Consider the following 17,703-nt stretch of genomic DNA (forward strand, 5'->3'; position numbering starts at 1 on the left):
GCTAATGGACCATGCTTTTAGAGGGTAATTTTAGTTTCACATGGAGTTTGTGAAATTTAAGATTATTCTTTAAAATGGGTTATTTCTGGAGTAGGCTTCTCTGTGGGATGGGAACCTATGTGGGGACTCTGGCAGGGGTGGGCAACATCTATGTTCACTGACTTTCAGGGAAAACACAAGCCACTGTGGTCTCTTGACTTTCCTGTAAAGGTTAAGCCCATAACAGACGTTTATCTGGTGCATCAACACAACACATACTGTCCACTCGTTTCTCTGGGGTAAGGTTGGGCATATAAGCATACAACTACCAAATGATTACTCCCTAATTATGGAATCCAATCCCGAGGATGGTATGAATCTAGCTTCCGTTACTTACCTGCACTTTTACCTTGTCTTGTGTTTAGGCCATGTTTACTATGGAACCGTGGGCATGACATGTATGGCCCTGAGACGTCATCAGCAAAATGGTTAACAGGGGCCTTCCCACCCAAGCAAACTTTGACCTGGGATATTTTATGCAATTGTTACCTAGTAAATGCTTCACAAGCAATGCCCTTTCAGGCATTCAAACTAGCAGACCTAAGGTACAGGTCTTTTAGTGCAGGTAAGGCCTAGTATTATGTCCGTTAACCCAGTGCTTATCATTTGCAAAGTGCCTGTCTCTAGAGACAGCCTGGACTACATAGCAGCCTGGCAGTGGGGGCATGGGTCCATACTTTGCAGCTGAATTAGAATGAGGCAGGCTTCCATTAACTGGGAAGCACCAGGCACTGCCCACCACCATTGTTTTGAAATGTCTTTGGTTTGTAAGTGCTGCCTATAAAGGATAAGTGAATTTAGGGCAAGTTACTAATACTTTTCTGTGCATTAGCCAATTTTCTAGTTTAAGCTCCTCATCCCCTCTTTTACCACCTGCCTCCACAGCAGACACAGTGCAAAGACGCAGGATTTCTTTAAAAGTAATTTATTTGACTGTGATCACAAAACACAGGTGAGGAGCATGGGCATTGCTTGTAACCCCCGAGTTGCCCATCTTCCCAGTCTATGCTTCTATAAATACCCTTTGTACAACAGCGAGCGCATGCTGTTCCCAAGCACGTGCACATTCTAACAGCTGCAGAGTATAGTGCATGACCAGGTGAAAGTTAAGACGCCCCACTCACAACTAAGGCCCCTGCAATTAGTCTTCCAGAACCTTCTGCTAATAGTAACTGGTTGCTCTTCCTATTATAAATGATACCTGCACAATTCTGAGTGTTTTCAAGTAACCTCGGCAAGCAGTGACTAGCCTTTTCCTTGCTCCGAGCTTCCTATGTCCCAGGTTGCCTGTAGCACCCGGACTGCTGCTGCCCCTGGGTCCCGCACATTCCAGGGCAATGATGGAGGAAGGCAGGCCAGGCCAAGCATGAGGAATTAAGAGTCTTTATTGGGCTCAGACCAGGAGTCCATGGGTCTTGAGGACCTCTGTGTATTTGTCAATTTTCTTCTCCACGTTCTTCTCGGCTTGTTTCCGTAGCCTCTGCCAAGAATATGCACAGATGGTGGTGGTCAGGAGGGCTTGGATCGCCCTCATTACATGGACTCCATCCCACCCCAACTCTGGCTGCCCCTTTGCCAGTTAAGAGTCCTCTGTGGGCAAGATAGCATCTGCCAGACCCACCCGGGTGCGAGATACCCTCTCAGCGCCGGCCCCTGCCCTCACCATGAGCTGTTTCTTCTTCCGGTAGTGGATCTTGGCTTTCTCCTTCCTCTTCTCCTCCAGGGTGGCTGTCACTGCCTGGTACTTCCAGCCAACCTCATGAGCCAGGCGGCCCAGATAGGCAAACTAGGGGGGTAAAGAAAGTTGTAAGAGCATTTTTTTTTTTTTTTTTTTAAGACGGAGTTTCGCTCTTGTTGCCCAGGCTGGAGTGCAATGGCGCGATCTCGGCTCACCGCAACCTCCGCCTCCTGGGTTCAGGCAATTCTCCTGCCTCAGCCTCCTGAGTAGCTGGGATTACAGGCACGCACCACCATGCCCAGCTAATTTTTTGTATTTTTAGTAGAGACGGGGTTTCACCATGTTGACCAGGATGGTCTCGATCTCTTGACCTTGTGATCCACCCGCCTTGGCCTCCCAAAGCGCTGGGACTACAGGCTTGAGCCACCGCGCCCGGCCGTAAGAGCATTTAAGCTCCGCCCCCCAAGGAGCCTGAGCTGGGAGGTGGAGGTGACTGACAGTTGAGAATATTTTCATGCAACTGTTCTCAACAGGCCCCAGTTAAAAAAGCACCAGTAGAGAGTAGAGAGGGAGGGAACAAAAGAAAAAAAAAAAAAGCATCACCCACCCCTCCTGGCATCAGCTAAGCCATTGGCATTGTCGGCACTCCCACAGGGACATCCGCAGACCATCGTGAGATAAGGACATCATCTGCCAGGCTCAGGGGGGCCCCAGGCCCCTCAGCAGGCCCAAAATCCCCACAGTAGGCAGCACAGTGGAAGCTGGGACTCACCTTCCTTGTAGGCTTCAGACGCACGACCTTGAGGGCCGCAGGAACCACCATCCGCTTTTTCTGTTAGAGAAAGAAAGGGGCTTAAGAGCCTTGGAAGGACCAACAGGGAAGGAGCCCAGCTGGGCGGGCATCTCAGCCAGTGTTGCTTTCATGAGGATCAAACAATGTAGGTAATTGTGAACATCACAGACGCCATGGGCAAGGCTGCTGTCTGGTGGGCTTGGCACAGCTCACCTTGTCATAGGGCGGTGGGATGCCGTCAAACACCTTGAGGCGGTCCAAGGCGGCCTGGCCTCGCTTGGTCTTGTGGGGCAGCATGCCTGTGGGGTGACAGAGAGCAGGCCTGCTCAGAGGGGCTCCTAAGGACACCCACCCTCCCCACTGAGGCGGGTCCATGGGTGGCCTCAGATGGTAGTGCATGTGGAGTCATCTCATGGTCGGGAAACTCGAACATAGTGGGAGAAGTCCTCATCACCGGCCACCTGCCCGTCCCCAGCTGCAGTCCCCACACCCTGCTCACCTCTCACGGTCCGCCAGAAGATGCGGCTCGGGGCCCGGAAGTGGTAGGGGCCTCGGGAAGGGTTGGTGTTCATCCGCTTGCGGAGGAAAGCCAGGTACTTCACTAGCGAGACATCAGAGTGTGAGGCCTGCTCGTCTGCCAGCACCCCCAAACTCCCAATTCCAAGGACCTTGTCAGGAGCAAGTAGCCTCTCCCACCACTGCTTGAATTGCCTTCAGAGCTTCAACAGCCCACAGGGAGACCCCCTCCAATGCTCCTCCCAAGCTGTCACTTACACTTGTTTCTGTAGAAATTGCCAGAAATGTTGATGCCCTCGCAGCGAACAACCACCACCTTCCGGCCTAGAGGGAGGGAGCGGTTACGAAGAGCTGAGGGCTCTACCACAGCCTGCGCAGGCACCCCAGACACAGTGCAGTACTCGCCAGAGCCCAGTTCATGTCTAAACGAAAAGCTAGCCTAATGCAAAATCACTTCTGAGCCTCAAGTCCCTGACCCTGGGAAGAGTTGCTGGCAGGTCTCAGAGCGGTGCATGGGGTTGATCTCATGGCCGTGAGACTCAAACGAAAGATGGTGAATGTTGCTCATCACTGACCGCCAGCGGGGGCTCCACAGGGGGACTCTGGGAGGCGACTTACCCAGCAGTACCTGCTTAGCCACGATGGCTGCCAGGCGGCCCAGGAGATGGCCTCGACCATCGAGCACCAGGACCTGTGGGAGACAAGGAATCGTGAGCAGTGTAAATGCCCAAACTCCTCTCATATCTCAGGTCTCCTGTGATTTTTTTTTTATGCTCAGACTGTATTTTGCAAAGCCAAGAACTTCAATGCAGACCAGCAAGGCTCTGCTCACTGATTAAGTTACAAGACCTCATAACTAACTGTAGGATTTTGGTTTTGAGACAGCGCTTCCCGTTGCACAGGCAGTCAACCTCCCAGATCAAGCTATCCTCCCACCTCAGCCTCATGAGTAGCTGGGGCCATGGGCGCACCGCCACCACACGCAGCTAATTTTTTTTCTGAGATGGAGTTTCTCAGACTTGAAATGGGTGACAAAGGAATAAAATTTTAAAAAAGAAAAAAAAAAAAAAAAGAGGTGGAGTTTCATTCTTGTTGCCCAGGCTGAAGTGCAATGGTATGATCTGAGCTCAGTGCAACCTCCGCCTCCAGGGTTCAGTTCAAGCGATTCTATTGCCTCAGCCTCCCCTGAAGCTTTGATTACAGGCTCCCACCACCATGCCTGGCTAATTTTTGTGTTTTCAGTAGAGATGGGATTTCGTCAAGTTGGCCAGGCTGGTCTGGAACTCCTGACCTCAGTTGATCCACCAGCCTCAGCCTCCCATAAAATTTTTGTACTTTTTTTGTTCAGTAAAGGTTTTGCCATGTTGCCTAGGCTTGTCTTGTACTCGTGGCCTCAAGCGAGTACAGTTTTCCAAAATGGTGGGATTACAGGCTTGAGCCACCATGTCCAATCAATTGTAGAATATTAGCAGAATCTATCCTCTGATGTATAGGATGTTTCTACGACAAATTTCATTTGTAAGAAAACCGAACTTCAGGCGGGATGAGGTTAGGCAGAGCAGGCAAAAACCCATGCTAGCTCTGCTACTGCATCACTCTCCTTGCCTAGGTAAACTGCTCAGGCACCGAACCTCAGCTTCCTCTAGAGTAGGAATCCTGGCCAGGCGCAGTGGCTCACACCTGTAATCCCAGCACTTTGGGAGGCCTAGGCCGGCAGATCACTTGAGGCCAATATAGTGAAATCTCACCTACTAAAAACACAAAAATCAGCCGAGCATCACGGCGGCCAGCTGTAGTCCCAGCTACGCGGGAGGGTGAGGCAGAAGAGTCACTTGAACCTAAGCAGAGGTTGCAATGAGCCAAGATCCCGCCATTGCACTCCAGCCTGGCAGTCAAGGCGACTCCGTCTCAGAAAAACAAAAAAAGAAAAAAAATCCCAGAGTAGAGATCTTCATTGTTATAATGCAAAATCACGAAGCATATTTTTGTCTTTACATGTCCTTTGTAAGTGTTGGAACGCAATACAGATATACATAAAGAATCTAAATCCAGACTTCCTGAAGTCCTGACCTTGGCCCAAACTCACCAATTCCCAAGTTTTGATTCCCTCTCCTGTCAAATAAGGTTAACAATATCTGCCTCAGGAATACCGTTAACTAGACGAAACAATGCAAACTGTGCTAGGCACAGAGACACACGTTCGGTTAATATCACCACTTGCTTTGATCAGCCTGGCTCAGAAGTTCTGCCCCCAACAACCAGACTATTCACAAGGAAACCTTTCCAGGGCCAACTTAATTACACAAGGAGCAGGAAAAGGGCCCCCGGGTGTTTGCAGGCAAAAAAGATGTCCCATCCTCGTGGAACCATTTGTCACAGCTCTCGACTTCCAGAAACCAACAGGCCTCAGGACAATCGCCAACGCCGCAAACCAAGGAAAACGAGTTCATTCCTGAGTGCCCGGCAAGCAACAGCTCTCTCGACCCCCCGCAGAAAGGTATTCAGAATTAGAACCACCAGAGCTGCAGGGGACCCCGATTAACAGCTCCACGTGAGATAAAAGCAGCCTGCGCACGGGAAAGAATGGAAATACCTTCCACTTTCGGCAATCCTCAGTTTCTCACGGCCCCGAAACCGCCCGGCCAGACTTTCGCGTGTTCCCCATCGTTGAGGACACACAAGGGTCCAATTCGGCCAAGACTCGACCCCGAGGCCCCCACCCACTACCCATATTCAAGATAAGCGGTCTAGTTTCAAAATAATCCGTCCTGTACCGGGAGTTCCATCACCCTCGCCTCAAGAAAGAAATGCCGCTTTGTAGCCAACCCTAGGCCTAAAGAGAGCCCCGTCCTTTTCTACATTTTCCCTTTACCACAAAAGACTTCCATTTTGCTTAACTGCGGATGTTAAACTCCGCAACACAGGTAGCAGAACCGAGAGGGTACGACCCCGTTCCAGCCTGAATCCCACCCGGCCCCGTGCCGCCCCGGCCCGCGCGGAGCCCACACCTGCACCTCCGCCATCTTTGAGAGCCGCCCGGGAAAGGAAGAGGTCTTGTCGCAGGGTTTCTTATCCCTTAAAACAGGGGCGGCAGAAGTGACGCAACGTGGGCTGCGCAAACAGCTTTTTGTGTTGTGATTGGTCAAAGCGTTGTGCGCGCGCGCAGAGATGTCCCACGGAAGGCGGGTTATCTTTCAATTGTCCAATCCGGATATACTTCCGGTCGGACTTCCGCGACCAGAGCCGAGCCCTGCAATAGATCACGTGGGGTGTGGAGGCGGTGCTGCTGGGGCGTGGCCGTCCGGCTTCGGCGGCGGTGTTTGAGGGGCTGTAAATCTCATTCGCACGCTGTCTGCCATGTTTGTAAGGGAAAGCGCCACTACCCCTTCAAGCGACTGAAGGCTGCAGGGCCTCTGGTGGCCCGCAGGGGGAGACCAGACACCCCCCAGGCCCGCTCTTCCACGCTCAGTCCAAGCTTACTTTATTTTCTAAGACAGGGGCTCGCTCTGTCACCCAGGTCAGAATGCAGTCGGGCGATCATGGCCCACCGCAGCCTCGACTTCCCAGTCTCAAGGGATCCTTCTGCCTCAGCCTCTCGAGTAACCGGGACTACAGGGGTGCGCCACCTCGCCTGGCTAATATATATATATATATTTGTTTGTTTGTTTGTTTGTTTGTTTGTTTGTCAAGGCAGGGACGAGGGCGGTGGGGAATCTTGCCATGTTGGCCAGGCTGATCTAGAACTCCTGGGCTCAAGCGATCTTCCCATCTGGGCCTCCCAAAGTGCTGGCATTACCGGCTTGAGCCCCGGTGCCCTGCCCATTCTAGGCTTAGAGATTTGGATCCCAGTGTCTGGTCGACTTTACTCTGACCTGGACAAACCCCTGGCCTTATCTGGGCCTCAGTTTCTCCATCTGTAAAACAGGTGGAAGTGGTCCCCAGGGAATCTAGGAGTGGATGAAGGAATGACTTCTAGATGCCTGGCTGCACCAATCCGCTGAGCATTCCTCAGAGAAACTTCTCACTTTCTGGACTGTCGGCCTTTGCTTCAGCTGGGTCCCTTGCCCAGGATGCCCTCCCCAACCCCTCCAAATCTGGCTTGTCACCATCGCAGTGCCCTTTGGCTCTGGAAAGCCTCTCTGATCTCCCAGCCTCGGTTAGTTGCCCCCTACACCCCTGGGCTCCCACACTGCCTCTGTGCTATCTCCATAGGAGCCTGTGGCATCCTGCACCCAGGCACGCTGAGTCCCTTGTCTTCTCCTCCATAGCCTAGAAGACCTGGGGCGACTGGGCTGGTTCTGACTCAAATCCCGGCTCTAGCATTAACCAGTCCTGGCCTGGGGCTCCAGGAGACCTCAGAAAACACCTATTTAATGAAACATTGCATTGCAACTGAAAAACCAAGACTGAAATCAAAACTACCCCATCCACACCCATCCACAGATAGACCTGGCCAGAGCTGGTAGAAAAGAATGATTTATATACATTTCAGGGGGACAATGGCTTTGTACAGAGTTGGGTAAATGGGGCCGGTGCTGGGTTCTGGTGTTGCCTCCATCCTGAGGAGGAAGCAAGAGGGGCATTGGGCCCAAGGAAGGGACCGTCCTCTAGCCAACTTCTTCTGTGTCCGAGCTGTGCATTCTCTGGCTGGTGTCTCCCCTCTGTGTACCTCAGTGTCCTCCCCTGTAAAATGAGATGATAGATGCATCTGTCTCACCGCGTTCTTTTTTTTTTTTTTTTACTTAATTTTTTTTTTTTTTTTTTGAGACGGAGTTTCGCTCTTGTTACCCAGGCTGGAGTGCAATGGCGCGATCTCGGCTCACCGCAACCTCTGCCTCCTGGGTTCAGGCAATTCTCCTGCCCCAGCCTCCTGAGTAGCTGGGATTACAGGCACGCGCCACCATACCCAATTTTTGTATTTTTAGTAGAGACGGGGTTTCGCCATGTTGACCAGGATGGTCTCGATCTCTCCACCTCGTGATCCACCCGCCTTGGCCTCCCAAAGTACTGGGATTACAGGCTTGAGCCACCGCGCCCGGCCTGGAACTTCTTTTGAGACAGCCTTGCTCTGTCGCCCAGGCCGGAGTGCAGTGGCATGATCGTGGCTCACTGCCGCCACTGCCTCCTGGGTTCAAGTGATTCTTCCTGCCTCAGCCTCCTGAGTAGCTGGGATTACAGGTGTGCACCACCAAGCCCGGCTCATTTTTATATTTTTAGTAGAGGCAGGGTTTCACCACGTTACCCAAGCTGGTCTTGAAGTCCTAGGCTTAAGAGATCGGCCTAGGAGTTACAGGTGTGAGCGACCGTGCTGGGTGAAATACAATAAAATTAATATCAATTACTGGCCAGGCATGGTGGCTCATGCCTGTAATCCCAGCACTTTCTGAGGTTGCAGCTGCCAGATAATGAGGTCTGGAGTTTGAGACCAGCCTGGCCAACATGGTGAAACCCTGTCTGTACTAAAAATGCAAAAATTTAGCCGGGAATGGTGGTACCTCCCTGTAGTCCCAGCTACTCAGGAGGCTGAGGCAGAAGAATTGCTTGAACCTGGGAGGTGGAGGTTGCAGTGAGCAGAGATCATGCCGTTGCACTCCAGCCTGATCAATAGAGTGAGACTCTGTCTTAAAAACAAAACAAAACAAAACAAAAAAACACCAGTCTTTACTAAAAATATAAAAAATTAGCCGGGCGTGGTCGCGGGTGCCTGTAATCCCAGCTACTCCAGAGGCTCAGGCAGGAGAATCGCTTGAATCCGGGAGGTGGAGGTTGCAGTGAGCAGAGACTGTGTCATCGCATGCCAGCCTGGGTGACAGAGCGAGACTGCATCTCAAAATAAAGAAAGACAACCTTGAGTCAAATCTTGGTCGTCACCCTTGAGCCGTGTGACTTTTGCCAAATTATTTACCTCTCTGTGCCTTGGTTTCAGTGAAATGGGATCACAATGGCAACAACTTCTCAAGGAAGTGAGTTCATTTGTAGAAAGCCCAGTATGGGGACTGCATTACCAGGGGACTCTGTGTGTGACCTATTGCTACAAAAGGTTAGATTTGAAATGTTCCCAGCTTCTCTTCTTCCTCTCATACCTCCCATGGCTCCTTGCTGCCCCATGCCGGGCCCAAGTTACCGGAACACCCTGAGCTTTCTCATACCAAAGGGCTTCGCAAAGACAGTTCCCTCTTTCTGGAATGCCATTCCCTTCCTGCCCCAGGAGGCTGCTCTGTCCTGGCTTGCAAACTCCTTCAGGTCCCCAGTGAGCTCAATGGCTTTCCCTAATCTCCCTCTCTCCCAGGTCCCTGCCCCCATCCACCCATCACCGGGCCGGACCCAGGCTGTCTGCACCAACTCAAGCCTGTCAGGCGCCAGCCCTGTCCCTCCTGCTCTCTGACCCCTGACTCTTTGCCCTACACACTCCACTCCATCCCCTGGTCCCAGCCTGGCTCAGACATGGTCCTTGCCCTGGGCCCTCCCACACCCTCCAGCTTGGTCTCCAGTCCCTCTCCATGATGGCCCCAGAAGGGTCGGTATTTATTTATTTATTTATTTATTTAGAGATGGAGTCTCACACTGTCTCCCAGGCTGGAGTGCAGTGGCTCAATCTTGGCTCACTGCAATCTCCGCCTCCTGGGTTCAAGCCATTCTCCTGCCTCAGCCTCCTGAGTAGCTGGGACTACAGATGTGCACCACCACACCCGGAGAATTTTTGTATTTTTGGCAGAAACAGTGTTCTGCCAAGTTGGCCAGGATGGTCTCAATCTCTTGACCTCGTGATCTGCCCACCTCGGCCTCCCAAAGTGCTGGGACTATAGGTGTGAGCCACTGTGGCTGGCTGGGTCTTTCTTTCTTCTTTTTTTTTTTTTTTTTTGAGACAGAGTCTTGCCCTGTCGCCCAGGCTTGGGTGCAAGGGTGTGATCTTGGCTCACTGCAACCTCCGCCTCCCGGGTTCAAGAAATTCTCCTGCCTCAGCCTCCCAAGTAGCTGGGATCACAGGCTTCTACCACCACACCCAGCTAATTTTTTGTATCTTCTGTAGCAACGGGGTTTCATCTTGTTGGTCAGGCTGGTCTCGAACTCCTGACATGATCTGTTCACTCTGGCCTCCCAAAGTGCTGGGATTACAGGTGCCAGCCACCACGCCTGGCCCTCTTTTTTGTTTTTTTTTGAGACAGAGTCTCCTTCTGTCGCCCAGGCTGGGGTGCAATGGTGGGATCTCAGCTCACTGCAACCTCTGCCTCCTGGATTCAAGAGATTCTCCTGCCTCTGCCTCCCAACTAGCTAGGATTACAGGCATGTGTCATCACACCTGGCTAATTTTTATAATTTTAGTAGAGACTGGGTTTTGCCATGTTGGTCAGGCTGGTCTTGAACTCCTGACCTCAAGTGATCCGCCCACCTCGGCCTCCTAAAGTGCTGGGATTAAAGGCGTGAGCCACCATGCCCAGCTCCAGAGGGATCTTTCTGCACCCAGAGCTGCCCCAGCCCTTCCACTGCTCACCACCCTCCATGCCTCCAGTGCCCCTCCCCACCTGCAGACACAAAGTCCTGGCTCCACAGCCCGTGAAGGACTCACCAGGATGAGGCCCCGGCTGGGTCAGTGCTCCACAAGCAGCAGGTCCTGGGGACTGGGGACGGGAGGCACCTGTGGCCCCCAAAGTGTCAGCCACAGGTAGGCCACCCTCTGGGCACCCTTTGCCCCCTCTGCCCACCCTGCTCACCTGCTCCCTAGCACGGGGTATCCTCTGCCGTGTCCTCTGCCAGTGCGGGCACCAGGCAGCGGCCAGCAGCAGGAGGCCCGTGGGTAGCAGCAGCAGGAAGAGCAGAGGGGACGGCGGGGCTGTTGGCGCTGTGGCCTCCAGGGCCCCAGAACTCTGTGGGGGTGGCAGGGTCGAGGAGTCTGGGGAGAAAGAGGAGGCTAGGTGACCAAGGAGAAGGGCTGGGGTAAGGAAGGAAAGAGAGGCCTGGCTGGTGCTGGCTGTGTGACCTCAGGTGGGCTGCTTGGCCTCTCTGTGCCTCAGTTTGCTTATCTGTAAAAGTAGGATAATCATTGTACCTACCTTGTCAGGTTGTCACAAATTAAATGAGTGCACAGGTGGGGTGCAGTGGCTCATGCCTGTAATCCCAGCACTTTGGGAGGCCAAGGAGGGCGGATCACTTGAGGTCAGGAATTTGAGAACAGCCTGGCCAACATGGTGAAACCCCATCTCTACTAAAAGTACAAAATTAGCAGGGCATGGTGGCGCAGGCCTGGAATCGCAGCTACATGGGAGGCTGAGACCAGAGAATCGCTTGAACCCAGGAGGCGGAGGTTGCAGTAAGCCGAGATTGTTGCCACTGCACTCCAACCTGGGTGACAGAGCAAGACTCCGTCTCAGAAAAAAGAAAAAGGTAAACTGAGGTCCAGAAAGAGGAAGAAGCTTGCCCTTGTCACCGCTAGTGTCTGGGACACCGCAGTGAAGGAGCAGCCGTGAGGATAGGAGGGACGTGGGGGTGGCTGGGAGCCTTACCAGGCTGACACTGTAGCTCCAGGCACCGGGAGAAATTCCGGCGAGTGATCCAGGGCTTCAGAGCAACCAGCTGCTCGGAGGTCTCCTGCAGGAAGCGCGAGATGTTGGTCTGGACGAAGCGAAGACAGCTGCGGGGGGGCTAGGGGCAGGGGAGGGAGACATCATCACCACATCATCCTCCCCACCGTCCCTCCGCAGGCCGAAGACTCTTCCTGCTGGTGATGCCAGCAGCAGGGCCCAGTGAGCTCTGGCTCTCGCAGAGAGTTTATTATTATTAGAGACAGAGCCTCGCTCTGTCGCCGAGGCTGGAGTGCAGTGGCACGATCTTGGCTCACTGCAACCTCTGCCTCCCGAGATCAAGCAATTCTGCGGCCTCGGCCTCAGCCTCCCGAGTGGCTGGGAGTACAGGCGCCCGCCACCATGCCTGGCTAACTTTTTTTTTCTTAGTATTTTTTTTTTTTTTTTTTTGAGACGGAGTTTCGCTCTTGTTACCCAGGCTGGAGTGCAATGGCGCGATCTCGGCTCACCGCAACCTCCGCCTCCTGGGTTCAGGCAATTCTCCTGCCTCAGCCTCCTGAGTAGCTGGGACTACAGGCACACGCCACCATGCCCAGCTAATTTTTTGTATTTTTAGTAGAGACGGGGTTTCACCATGTTGACCAGGATGGTCTCGATCTCTCGACCTCGTGATCCACCCGCCTCGGCCTCCCAAAGTGCTGGGATTACAGGCTTGAGCCACCGCGCCCGGCTTTTTTTTTCTTAGTATTTTTAGTAGAGACGGGGTTTCACCGTATTGGCCAGACTGTTCTCAAACTCCCGACCTTGTGATCCACCCACCTCAGCCTACCAAAGTGCTGGGATTACTATTATTATTATTATTGTTATTTATGAGACGGAGTTTCGCATTTGTTGTCCAGACTGGAGTGCAATGGTGCGGATCTCGGCTCACCACAACCTCCGTCTCACGGGTTTTAGTGATTCTCCTGCCTCAGCTTCCTCAGTAACTGAGGATTACAGGCATGTGCCACCGCGCCTGGCTAATTTTTTTGTATTTTTAGTAGAGACTAAAATATGGGGGTTTCCCCATGTTGTTTAGGCTGGTCTCGGGACTCCCGACCTCAAGTGATCCACCCACCTCGGCCTCCCAAAGTGCTGGGATTACAGGTGTGAGCCACAGCACCCGGCCTCCTCAGAGTTTAGAGATCCCCCTTCTCCCCTGTTTTCTTTTGGGGGTGGAAGAACCCCTCAGTGGCACCCTTCATCATGGCCTAGGAAACCTGGACCCCAGAATGGGAGCAGAGCCCTCCCATGGCCGGTTTCTAGGGACATGTTTTTCTGCAGGAACCGGGCTCTGCAGGGGATTGGGTTCTGGCTCCACCTTCCTTGGGTGGCTTTACTGCCAATGCCTAGGAAGGCATCTCCCTCCCCCTCACTTGTCCCCTAAGTTCAGGGCTGACCTGAAAGGCACATTTGGTGACAAAGTGTATCTCCGTGTTCACGCGCTCCAGCAAGCCTCGCATCTTGGACCCAGCCACAGCCTTGAGCCGCTCCATCCAGCGCTGTGCCAGGACCAGCCGCCAGAGGGCGCCGCAGAGCTCCTCCTGGGGGGAGAACCCACGGGTCTGAGGGAGGAGGGGCCGGGCCGCGGCTGCTGGGTCCGAGGGAGGAGGGGCAGGGGACGCCGATTCCTGGCTTTGCGGAGGGGAGTGCCAGGTTATGCGCTCGCCTGGGTGGGGCATCTTGAGTCTGTGGTCCCCACCTCCACCCTGGGTCCCTCCCAACGTGACTCACGTCCTGCAGATTGGAGGCCACGGTGACCGGATAATCTTGAAGCAAGTAGTCAGACTGCGGGAGGAAACAGGGTCAGGCCTGGCTGAAGACAGCGGGAAACAGCACTGTGGGGACCCAGAGGGGGCAGCAGAGATCCAGAGGGAGAGGGGGACAAGACTCAGAGAGGGGGAACCCAGAAGAAGCCACAGAACCTTGAGCTCAAGAAGGGGCGACACCTCCCAGCACAGTGGCTCACGCCTGTAATTCCAGCACTTTGGGAGGCCAAGGTGGGAGCATCGCTTGAGCCCAGGAGATCGAGACCACCCTGGGCAACACAGGGAGAGAGACCCCATCTCTACTTTAAAAAGAAAAAAAAAAAAAAAAACATGCAGGGGGATCCCATGAGGGGGTCGGGGCAACGCCGCTCACCAGCTCACGGATTTTGACAGCGAAGTCGGAGGAGATGGGGCTGAGCTGGAAGGAGCAGTCCTGGGTCCCACTGAGCTCCGAGCTCAGCAGCAGCAGCAGCAGGAGACGAGTCTGCAGGGGAGGAGGAGCTGGGGGAGCCCTCCGCTGTTCCACACACAGCCCCCTCCTCCGGGCTTCCCGCCTGCACTCATCTGTCCTCCGCGCTCCTCCCCGCCTCGACACCGTGTCCTTAAACCGCGTCCGTACTTTCTAGAGACCTGGCCCCGTCCCTGCCCCTCCTTCCCCCGTTTCTCTCTGCCTCTGGTCCAACGGCGTCCAGTTTGATCCTCCTCTGCCCCACCCCTCTCTCTCCCCATCTCCCCAACGATGGCCGTCCTTCTCCGACCGCTTCATTCTCAAGACTGCTCTCCTCGCCCGGGTTCCTCCAGCGTTGCGCCTCCCTCCGCCTTCTACACCCCTGTCGCGTGCCTCTCTTTATCTTGATTCACGTTCTGTTCATTCGTTCCCGGCTCTGTCCACCACCAGCATGCTCCTCTGTCCATCCCCCGCTCCTGTCCATCTTCCATCTCCCCTTCCCCTCCATCTCCCCTTCCCCTCCATCTCCCCTCCCCTCCATCTCCCCCCTTCCATCTCCCCTCCCCTCCATCTCCTCTCCTCTCCATCTCCCCCTCCTCTGTCCATCTCCCCTCCTGTCGGTCTCCCCACACCTCTGCCTCTTCCTGACATTGTACCTCCCCTGTCTCTCCCACGACCTTTTCTGGGTTTTACGCACTGTTGGACTCCAGGCTGGCACCAGCACTGTCATCTCGGCCGGGGGACCCTCATGCCTCCTGCGGCCGGGTCTTGGAAGGGACAGAACAAGAAGTCTCGGACCCCCATGCCCCAGCCCCTGCCCTGCCCGCCCCTGCGCCTCCCTACCTCTCCTGTGTGACTTTGATGTGGCCGGGTTTCCCCCCCTTCCTCCCCCAGGCTTCCTGCGTCTGCACCAGTTTCGGTGAAAACTCTTCATCTCCACTTCCAAGAACCCCGACGTCTGGTCCCCAGAACCCTCCCCAGGTTAGGGACCCAGGAACCCAGCCCCCCATCCTCTGCTCCCTCTGTCCCAGGAGTAGGGACCTTGGCTCCACCCCTTCGGGAACCTAGAGTCCAAGTCTCCCCACGCATCAGGCTTGCCCCAGCTGGGTGGAAGGGGCCAAACCGGGTGACAACCAGAGACCGAAAGTGAAAGGAAATTTTTGTGGGGAGACAGAGAAGCAGTGGAATCTGAGCCCAGGCAGAGCGCGCCCCCTGGTGGTGACAAGCGGCCGCTCACGCCACAGAAGGCGCGTTCCCGGACGCCCCGTGGCGGAGACTCTGGCGGGGCTGACTCCCTGGGTGTCACGTGCGCTCGGTTCGCGGTGAGCTGGGGCTGGAACGGGGATCTGTCTCCGAGAATTAGGAGCTGCTGTGTCTGACCATCCTTTGGGCCCCAACTTTGCCCCGCCAAGGCTCGGCACACGGGGCTCAGGATGCATCTTGTCACTCTGGCCCTGGATTTACCACGGTGGGAGCGTGGCCTCTCTAAGCCTTGCTTTCTTCAACTCCAAACGGGAGAGCGGGGGTTAGGTAGTAAATGAGACCAAATAGAAGCTCTCTTCCACATCTGTGGGTCTCTGAATCTCTGAATCTTTTTTTGTTTTGTTTTGTTTTGTTTTTGACATGGGATCTTACTCTGTCGCCCAGGCTGGAGTGCAGTGGCATGATCTCGGCTCACTGCAACCTCCGCCTCCCAGGCCCCAGCGATTCTCATGTCTCAGCCTCCCGACTAGCTGGGATTACAGGTGCCCGCCACTACGCCCAGTTTATTTTTGTATTTTTGGTAGAGATGGGGTTTCACCATGTTGGCCAGGCTGATCTCGAACTCCTGACCTCAGGCGATCCACCTGCCTTGGCCTCCCAAAGTGCTGGGATTACAGGTGTGACCCCCCCCACGCCCGGCCTGAATCTGTTGCTCACCTGTCTGATTTGCGGCAGACTGTCCCCAAACATCTGCTTGAACCTCCCATGCAGAAGAATTCCAGGCCCCATCCTGGGGAACTTTGACATGGCCACATTCGGTTTGAGCAATGCCATCAGGGTGGAAGTGACACGTGTCACTTCTGGATAGAAGTCTAAGGGACTGGGAGTGGATGCTGGAGGATGTGTGGAGAGGGCGCCTCTATCAGCCAAGTTCCCTGTGCCACCCAGAGGAGCTGCCACCCTGCCAGCCCCAGCCCCAGCCCCAGCCCCAGCCCCAGACCCAGATAAGCAGGGAGTGCCAGCAACAAACCGTCGTGGTTGTGGCCCACAGAGATTTGGGGGCTGGGTGTTACTGCAGCAAAGCCTGGCCTGTCCTGGCCTTCACCATCCATTTCTCTCTCCTTCACTTCCTGTTCATGCTGGGTCAGCTGCCTTGTCCGACCGAATGGTCAGATCTTCCATTTTTCTTTCTGAGACGGGTTTTGCTCTGTTGCCCAGCCTGGAGTGCAGTGGCACAATCATGGCTCACTGCAGCATCAAACTTTCGGGCTCCAGTGATTCTTCCACTCCAGCCTCCGAGTAGCTGGGACCACAGGTGTGCACCATGATACCTGGCTTGCTATTTGTTTATTTATTTAGAGATGGGGTTTTGCCATGTTGCCCAGGCTGCTCTCAAACTTCTGAGCTCAAGGAATCCACCTGCCTTAGCCTCCCAAAGGGCTGGGATTACAGGTGTGAGCCACTGCGCACAGCCTGGCCTAATTTTTATATATTTTGTTGAGACGGGGTCTCACCCTGTTGCCCAGGTTGGAGTGCTGTGGTATGATCTCGGCTCATTTCAACCTCTGCCTCCAGGGTTTAAGCAATTCTCCTATGTCAGCCTCCAAGTAGCTGGGATTCTGGGATTACAGGTGCGTGACACCATGCCTGGCTTTTTTTTTTTTTTTTTAATTTTTATTTATTTATTTTTTTGAGACGGAGTTTCGCTCTTGTTACTCAGGCTGGAGTGCAATGGCATGATCTCGGCTCACCGCAACCTCCGCCTCCTGGGTTCAGGCAAATCTCCTGCCTCAGCCTCCCGAGTAGCTGGGACTACAGGCACGCGCCACCACGCCCAGCTAATTTTTTGTATTTTTAATAAAGACGGGGTTTCACCATGTTGACCAGGATGGTCTCGATCTCTTGACCTCATGATCCACTCGCCTCGGCCTCCCAAAGTGCTGGGATTACAGGCTTGAGCCACCGCGCCCGGCCTAGCTTTTTTTTTTTTTGAGATGGAGTCTTGCTCTGTTGCCCAGGCTGGAGTGCAGTAGTGCAATCTCGGCTCACTGCAACCTCCACCTTCCAGGTTAAAGGCGATTCTTCTGCCTCAGCCTTCTGAGTAGCTGGGATTACAGGCGCACACCACCACACCCAGCTAAGTTTTGTATTTTTAGTAGGGATAGGGTTTCACCTTTTTGGTGGGGGTGGTCTCAAACTCCTGACCTTGTGATCCACCTGCTTCAGTTTCCCAAAGTGTTTGGATTACAGGCACCTGGTCTAATTATTGTATTTTTAGTGGAGATGGAGTTTCACCATCTTCACCAGGCTGGTCTTGAACTCCTGACCTCACGTGATCTGCCCACCTTGGCCTCCCAAAGTGCTGAGATTACAGGGGTGAACCACTGCACCCAGGCACTCCTGGCTAATTTTTGAATTTTTTTGTGGCCAGGCACCGTGGCTCACGCCTGTAATCCCAGCAATTTGGGAGGCTGCAGCAGGCAGATTGCTTGAGCTCAGGAGTTCAAGACAAGCCTGGGGAACGACGTAAAACACTGTCTCTACCAAAAATACAACAGCAACAAAAAACTTAGCCGCCACTGTGGTATGCATCTGTGGTCTCAGCTGCTTAGGATGCTGAGGAGGGAGGATCCCTTAAGCTCAGGGCACGGAGGTTTCAGTGAGCCGATACTGTGTCACTGTACTCCAGCCTGGGTGAC

The 17,703-nt window shown here is 54.0% G+C and overlaps 2 protein-coding genes and 4 non-coding genes across 13 annotated transcripts; all 6 read right to left on the minus strand.

The window, feature by feature from the left end:
* Positions 1-948: 948 nt before the first annotated feature.
* RPL13A (ribosomal protein L13a) lies at positions 949-6,132 on the minus strand. 2 transcript variants are annotated; one of them, XM_003940355.4, is made up of 8 exons: positions 6,035-6,132; positions 3,645-3,717; positions 3,285-3,350; positions 3,010-3,111; positions 2,724-2,809; positions 2,490-2,549; positions 1,703-1,825; positions 949-1,519 (listed from the first exon to the last, which is right to left on the minus strand). In XM_003940355.4, exons 1-8 carry the CDS (start codon positions 6,047-6,049, stop codon positions 1,433-1,435), a joined length of 612 nt encoding a protein of 203 aa, XP_003940404.2. In that variant the 5' UTR covers positions 6,050-6,132; the 3' UTR covers positions 949-1,432. The 2 variants fall into 2 exon arrangements, with proteins under 2 accessions (XP_003940404.2, XP_074242180.1); XM_074386079.1 differs by having other exon boundaries at positions 6,041-6,098.
* LOC120362882 (small nucleolar RNA SNORD35) lies at positions 2,327-2,412 on the minus strand. Its single transcript, XR_005578674.1, has one exon. It is a non-coding gene; the product is annotated as a small nucleolar RNA SNORD35 (small nucleolar RNA).
* LOC120362878 (small nucleolar RNA SNORD34) lies at positions 2,615-2,683 on the minus strand. The gene has a single exon (XR_005578671.1). It is a non-coding gene; the product is annotated as a small nucleolar RNA SNORD34 (small nucleolar RNA).
* On the minus strand, positions 2,888-2,971 carry LOC120362876 (small nucleolar RNA Z195/SNORD33/SNORD32 family). Its single transcript, XR_005578669.1, has one exon. It is a non-coding gene; the product is annotated as a small nucleolar RNA Z195/SNORD33/SNORD32 family (small nucleolar RNA).
* Positions 3,521-3,604, minus strand: LOC120362877 (small nucleolar RNA Z195/SNORD33/SNORD32 family). Its single transcript, XR_005578670.1, has one exon. It is a non-coding gene; the product is annotated as a small nucleolar RNA Z195/SNORD33/SNORD32 family (small nucleolar RNA).
* A 1,354-nt stretch (positions 6,133-7,486) lies between the features above and the next one.
* On the minus strand, positions 7,487-14,975 carry FLT3LG (fms related receptor tyrosine kinase 3 ligand). 7 transcript variants are annotated; one of them, XM_074386083.1, is made up of 10 exons: positions 14,645-14,975; positions 14,499-14,568; positions 13,727-13,837; positions 13,554-13,622; positions 13,319-13,372; positions 12,985-13,128; positions 11,528-11,612; positions 10,739-10,917; positions 10,594-10,662; positions 7,621-7,709 (listed from the first exon to the last, which is right to left on the minus strand). In XM_074386083.1, the coding sequence occupies exons 1-9, from the start codon at positions 14,809-14,811 to the stop codon at positions 10,615-10,617; spliced, it is 927 nt and encodes a 308-aa protein (XP_074242184.1). In that variant the 5' UTR covers positions 14,812-14,975; the 3' UTR covers positions 7,621-7,709; positions 10,594-10,614. The 7 variants fall into 7 exon arrangements, with proteins under 7 accessions (XP_074242183.1, XP_074242184.1, XP_074242185.1 ...); XM_074386084.1 differs by having other exon boundaries at positions 11,528-11,666; positions 14,843-14,970; XM_074386081.1 differs by having other exon boundaries at positions 11,528-11,666; positions 14,645-14,970.
* Between the last annotated feature and the right edge of the window lie 2,728 nt (positions 14,976-17,703).

Source organism: Saimiri boliviensis, chromosome 14, assembly GCF_048565385.1.
Source record: "Saimiri boliviensis isolate mSaiBol1 chromosome 14, mSaiBol1.pri, whole genome shotgun sequence".
NCBI lineage: Eukaryota > Metazoa > Chordata > Mammalia > Primates > Cebidae > Saimiri > Saimiri boliviensis.

What these genes read in the sequence shown, in the direction of transcription:
- RPL13A (XM_003940355.4), bottom strand. An exon ending in GGCTAAGCAGGTACTGCTGG is followed by an intron (nt 3,351 to 3,644) that starts GTAAGTCGCCTC and finishes CCCTCCCTCTAG; the next exon opens with GCCGGAAGGTGGTGGTTGTT. An exon ending in TCCCACCGCCCTATGACAAG is followed by an intron (nt 2,550 to 2,723) that starts GTGAGCTGTGCC and finishes TTTCTCTAACAG; the next exon opens with AAAAAGCGGATGGTGGTTCC.
- FLT3LG (XM_074386081.1), bottom strand. Translation starts at nt 14,811, where the DNA reads ATGGGGGGCTGGGTTCCTGGGTCCCTAACCTGGGGAGGGTTCTGGGGA. An exon ending in CTGTCAAAATCCGTGAGCTG is followed by an intron (nt 13,623 to 13,726) that starts GTGAGCGGCGTT and finishes TGTGTTGCCCAG; the next exon opens with GGTGGTCTCGATCTCCTGGG. An exon ending in TCACCAAATGTGCCTTTCAG is followed by an intron (nt 11,667 to 12,984) that starts GTCAGCCCTGAA and finishes CCCTGCCCCTAG; the next exon opens with CCCCCCCGCAGCTGTCTTCG.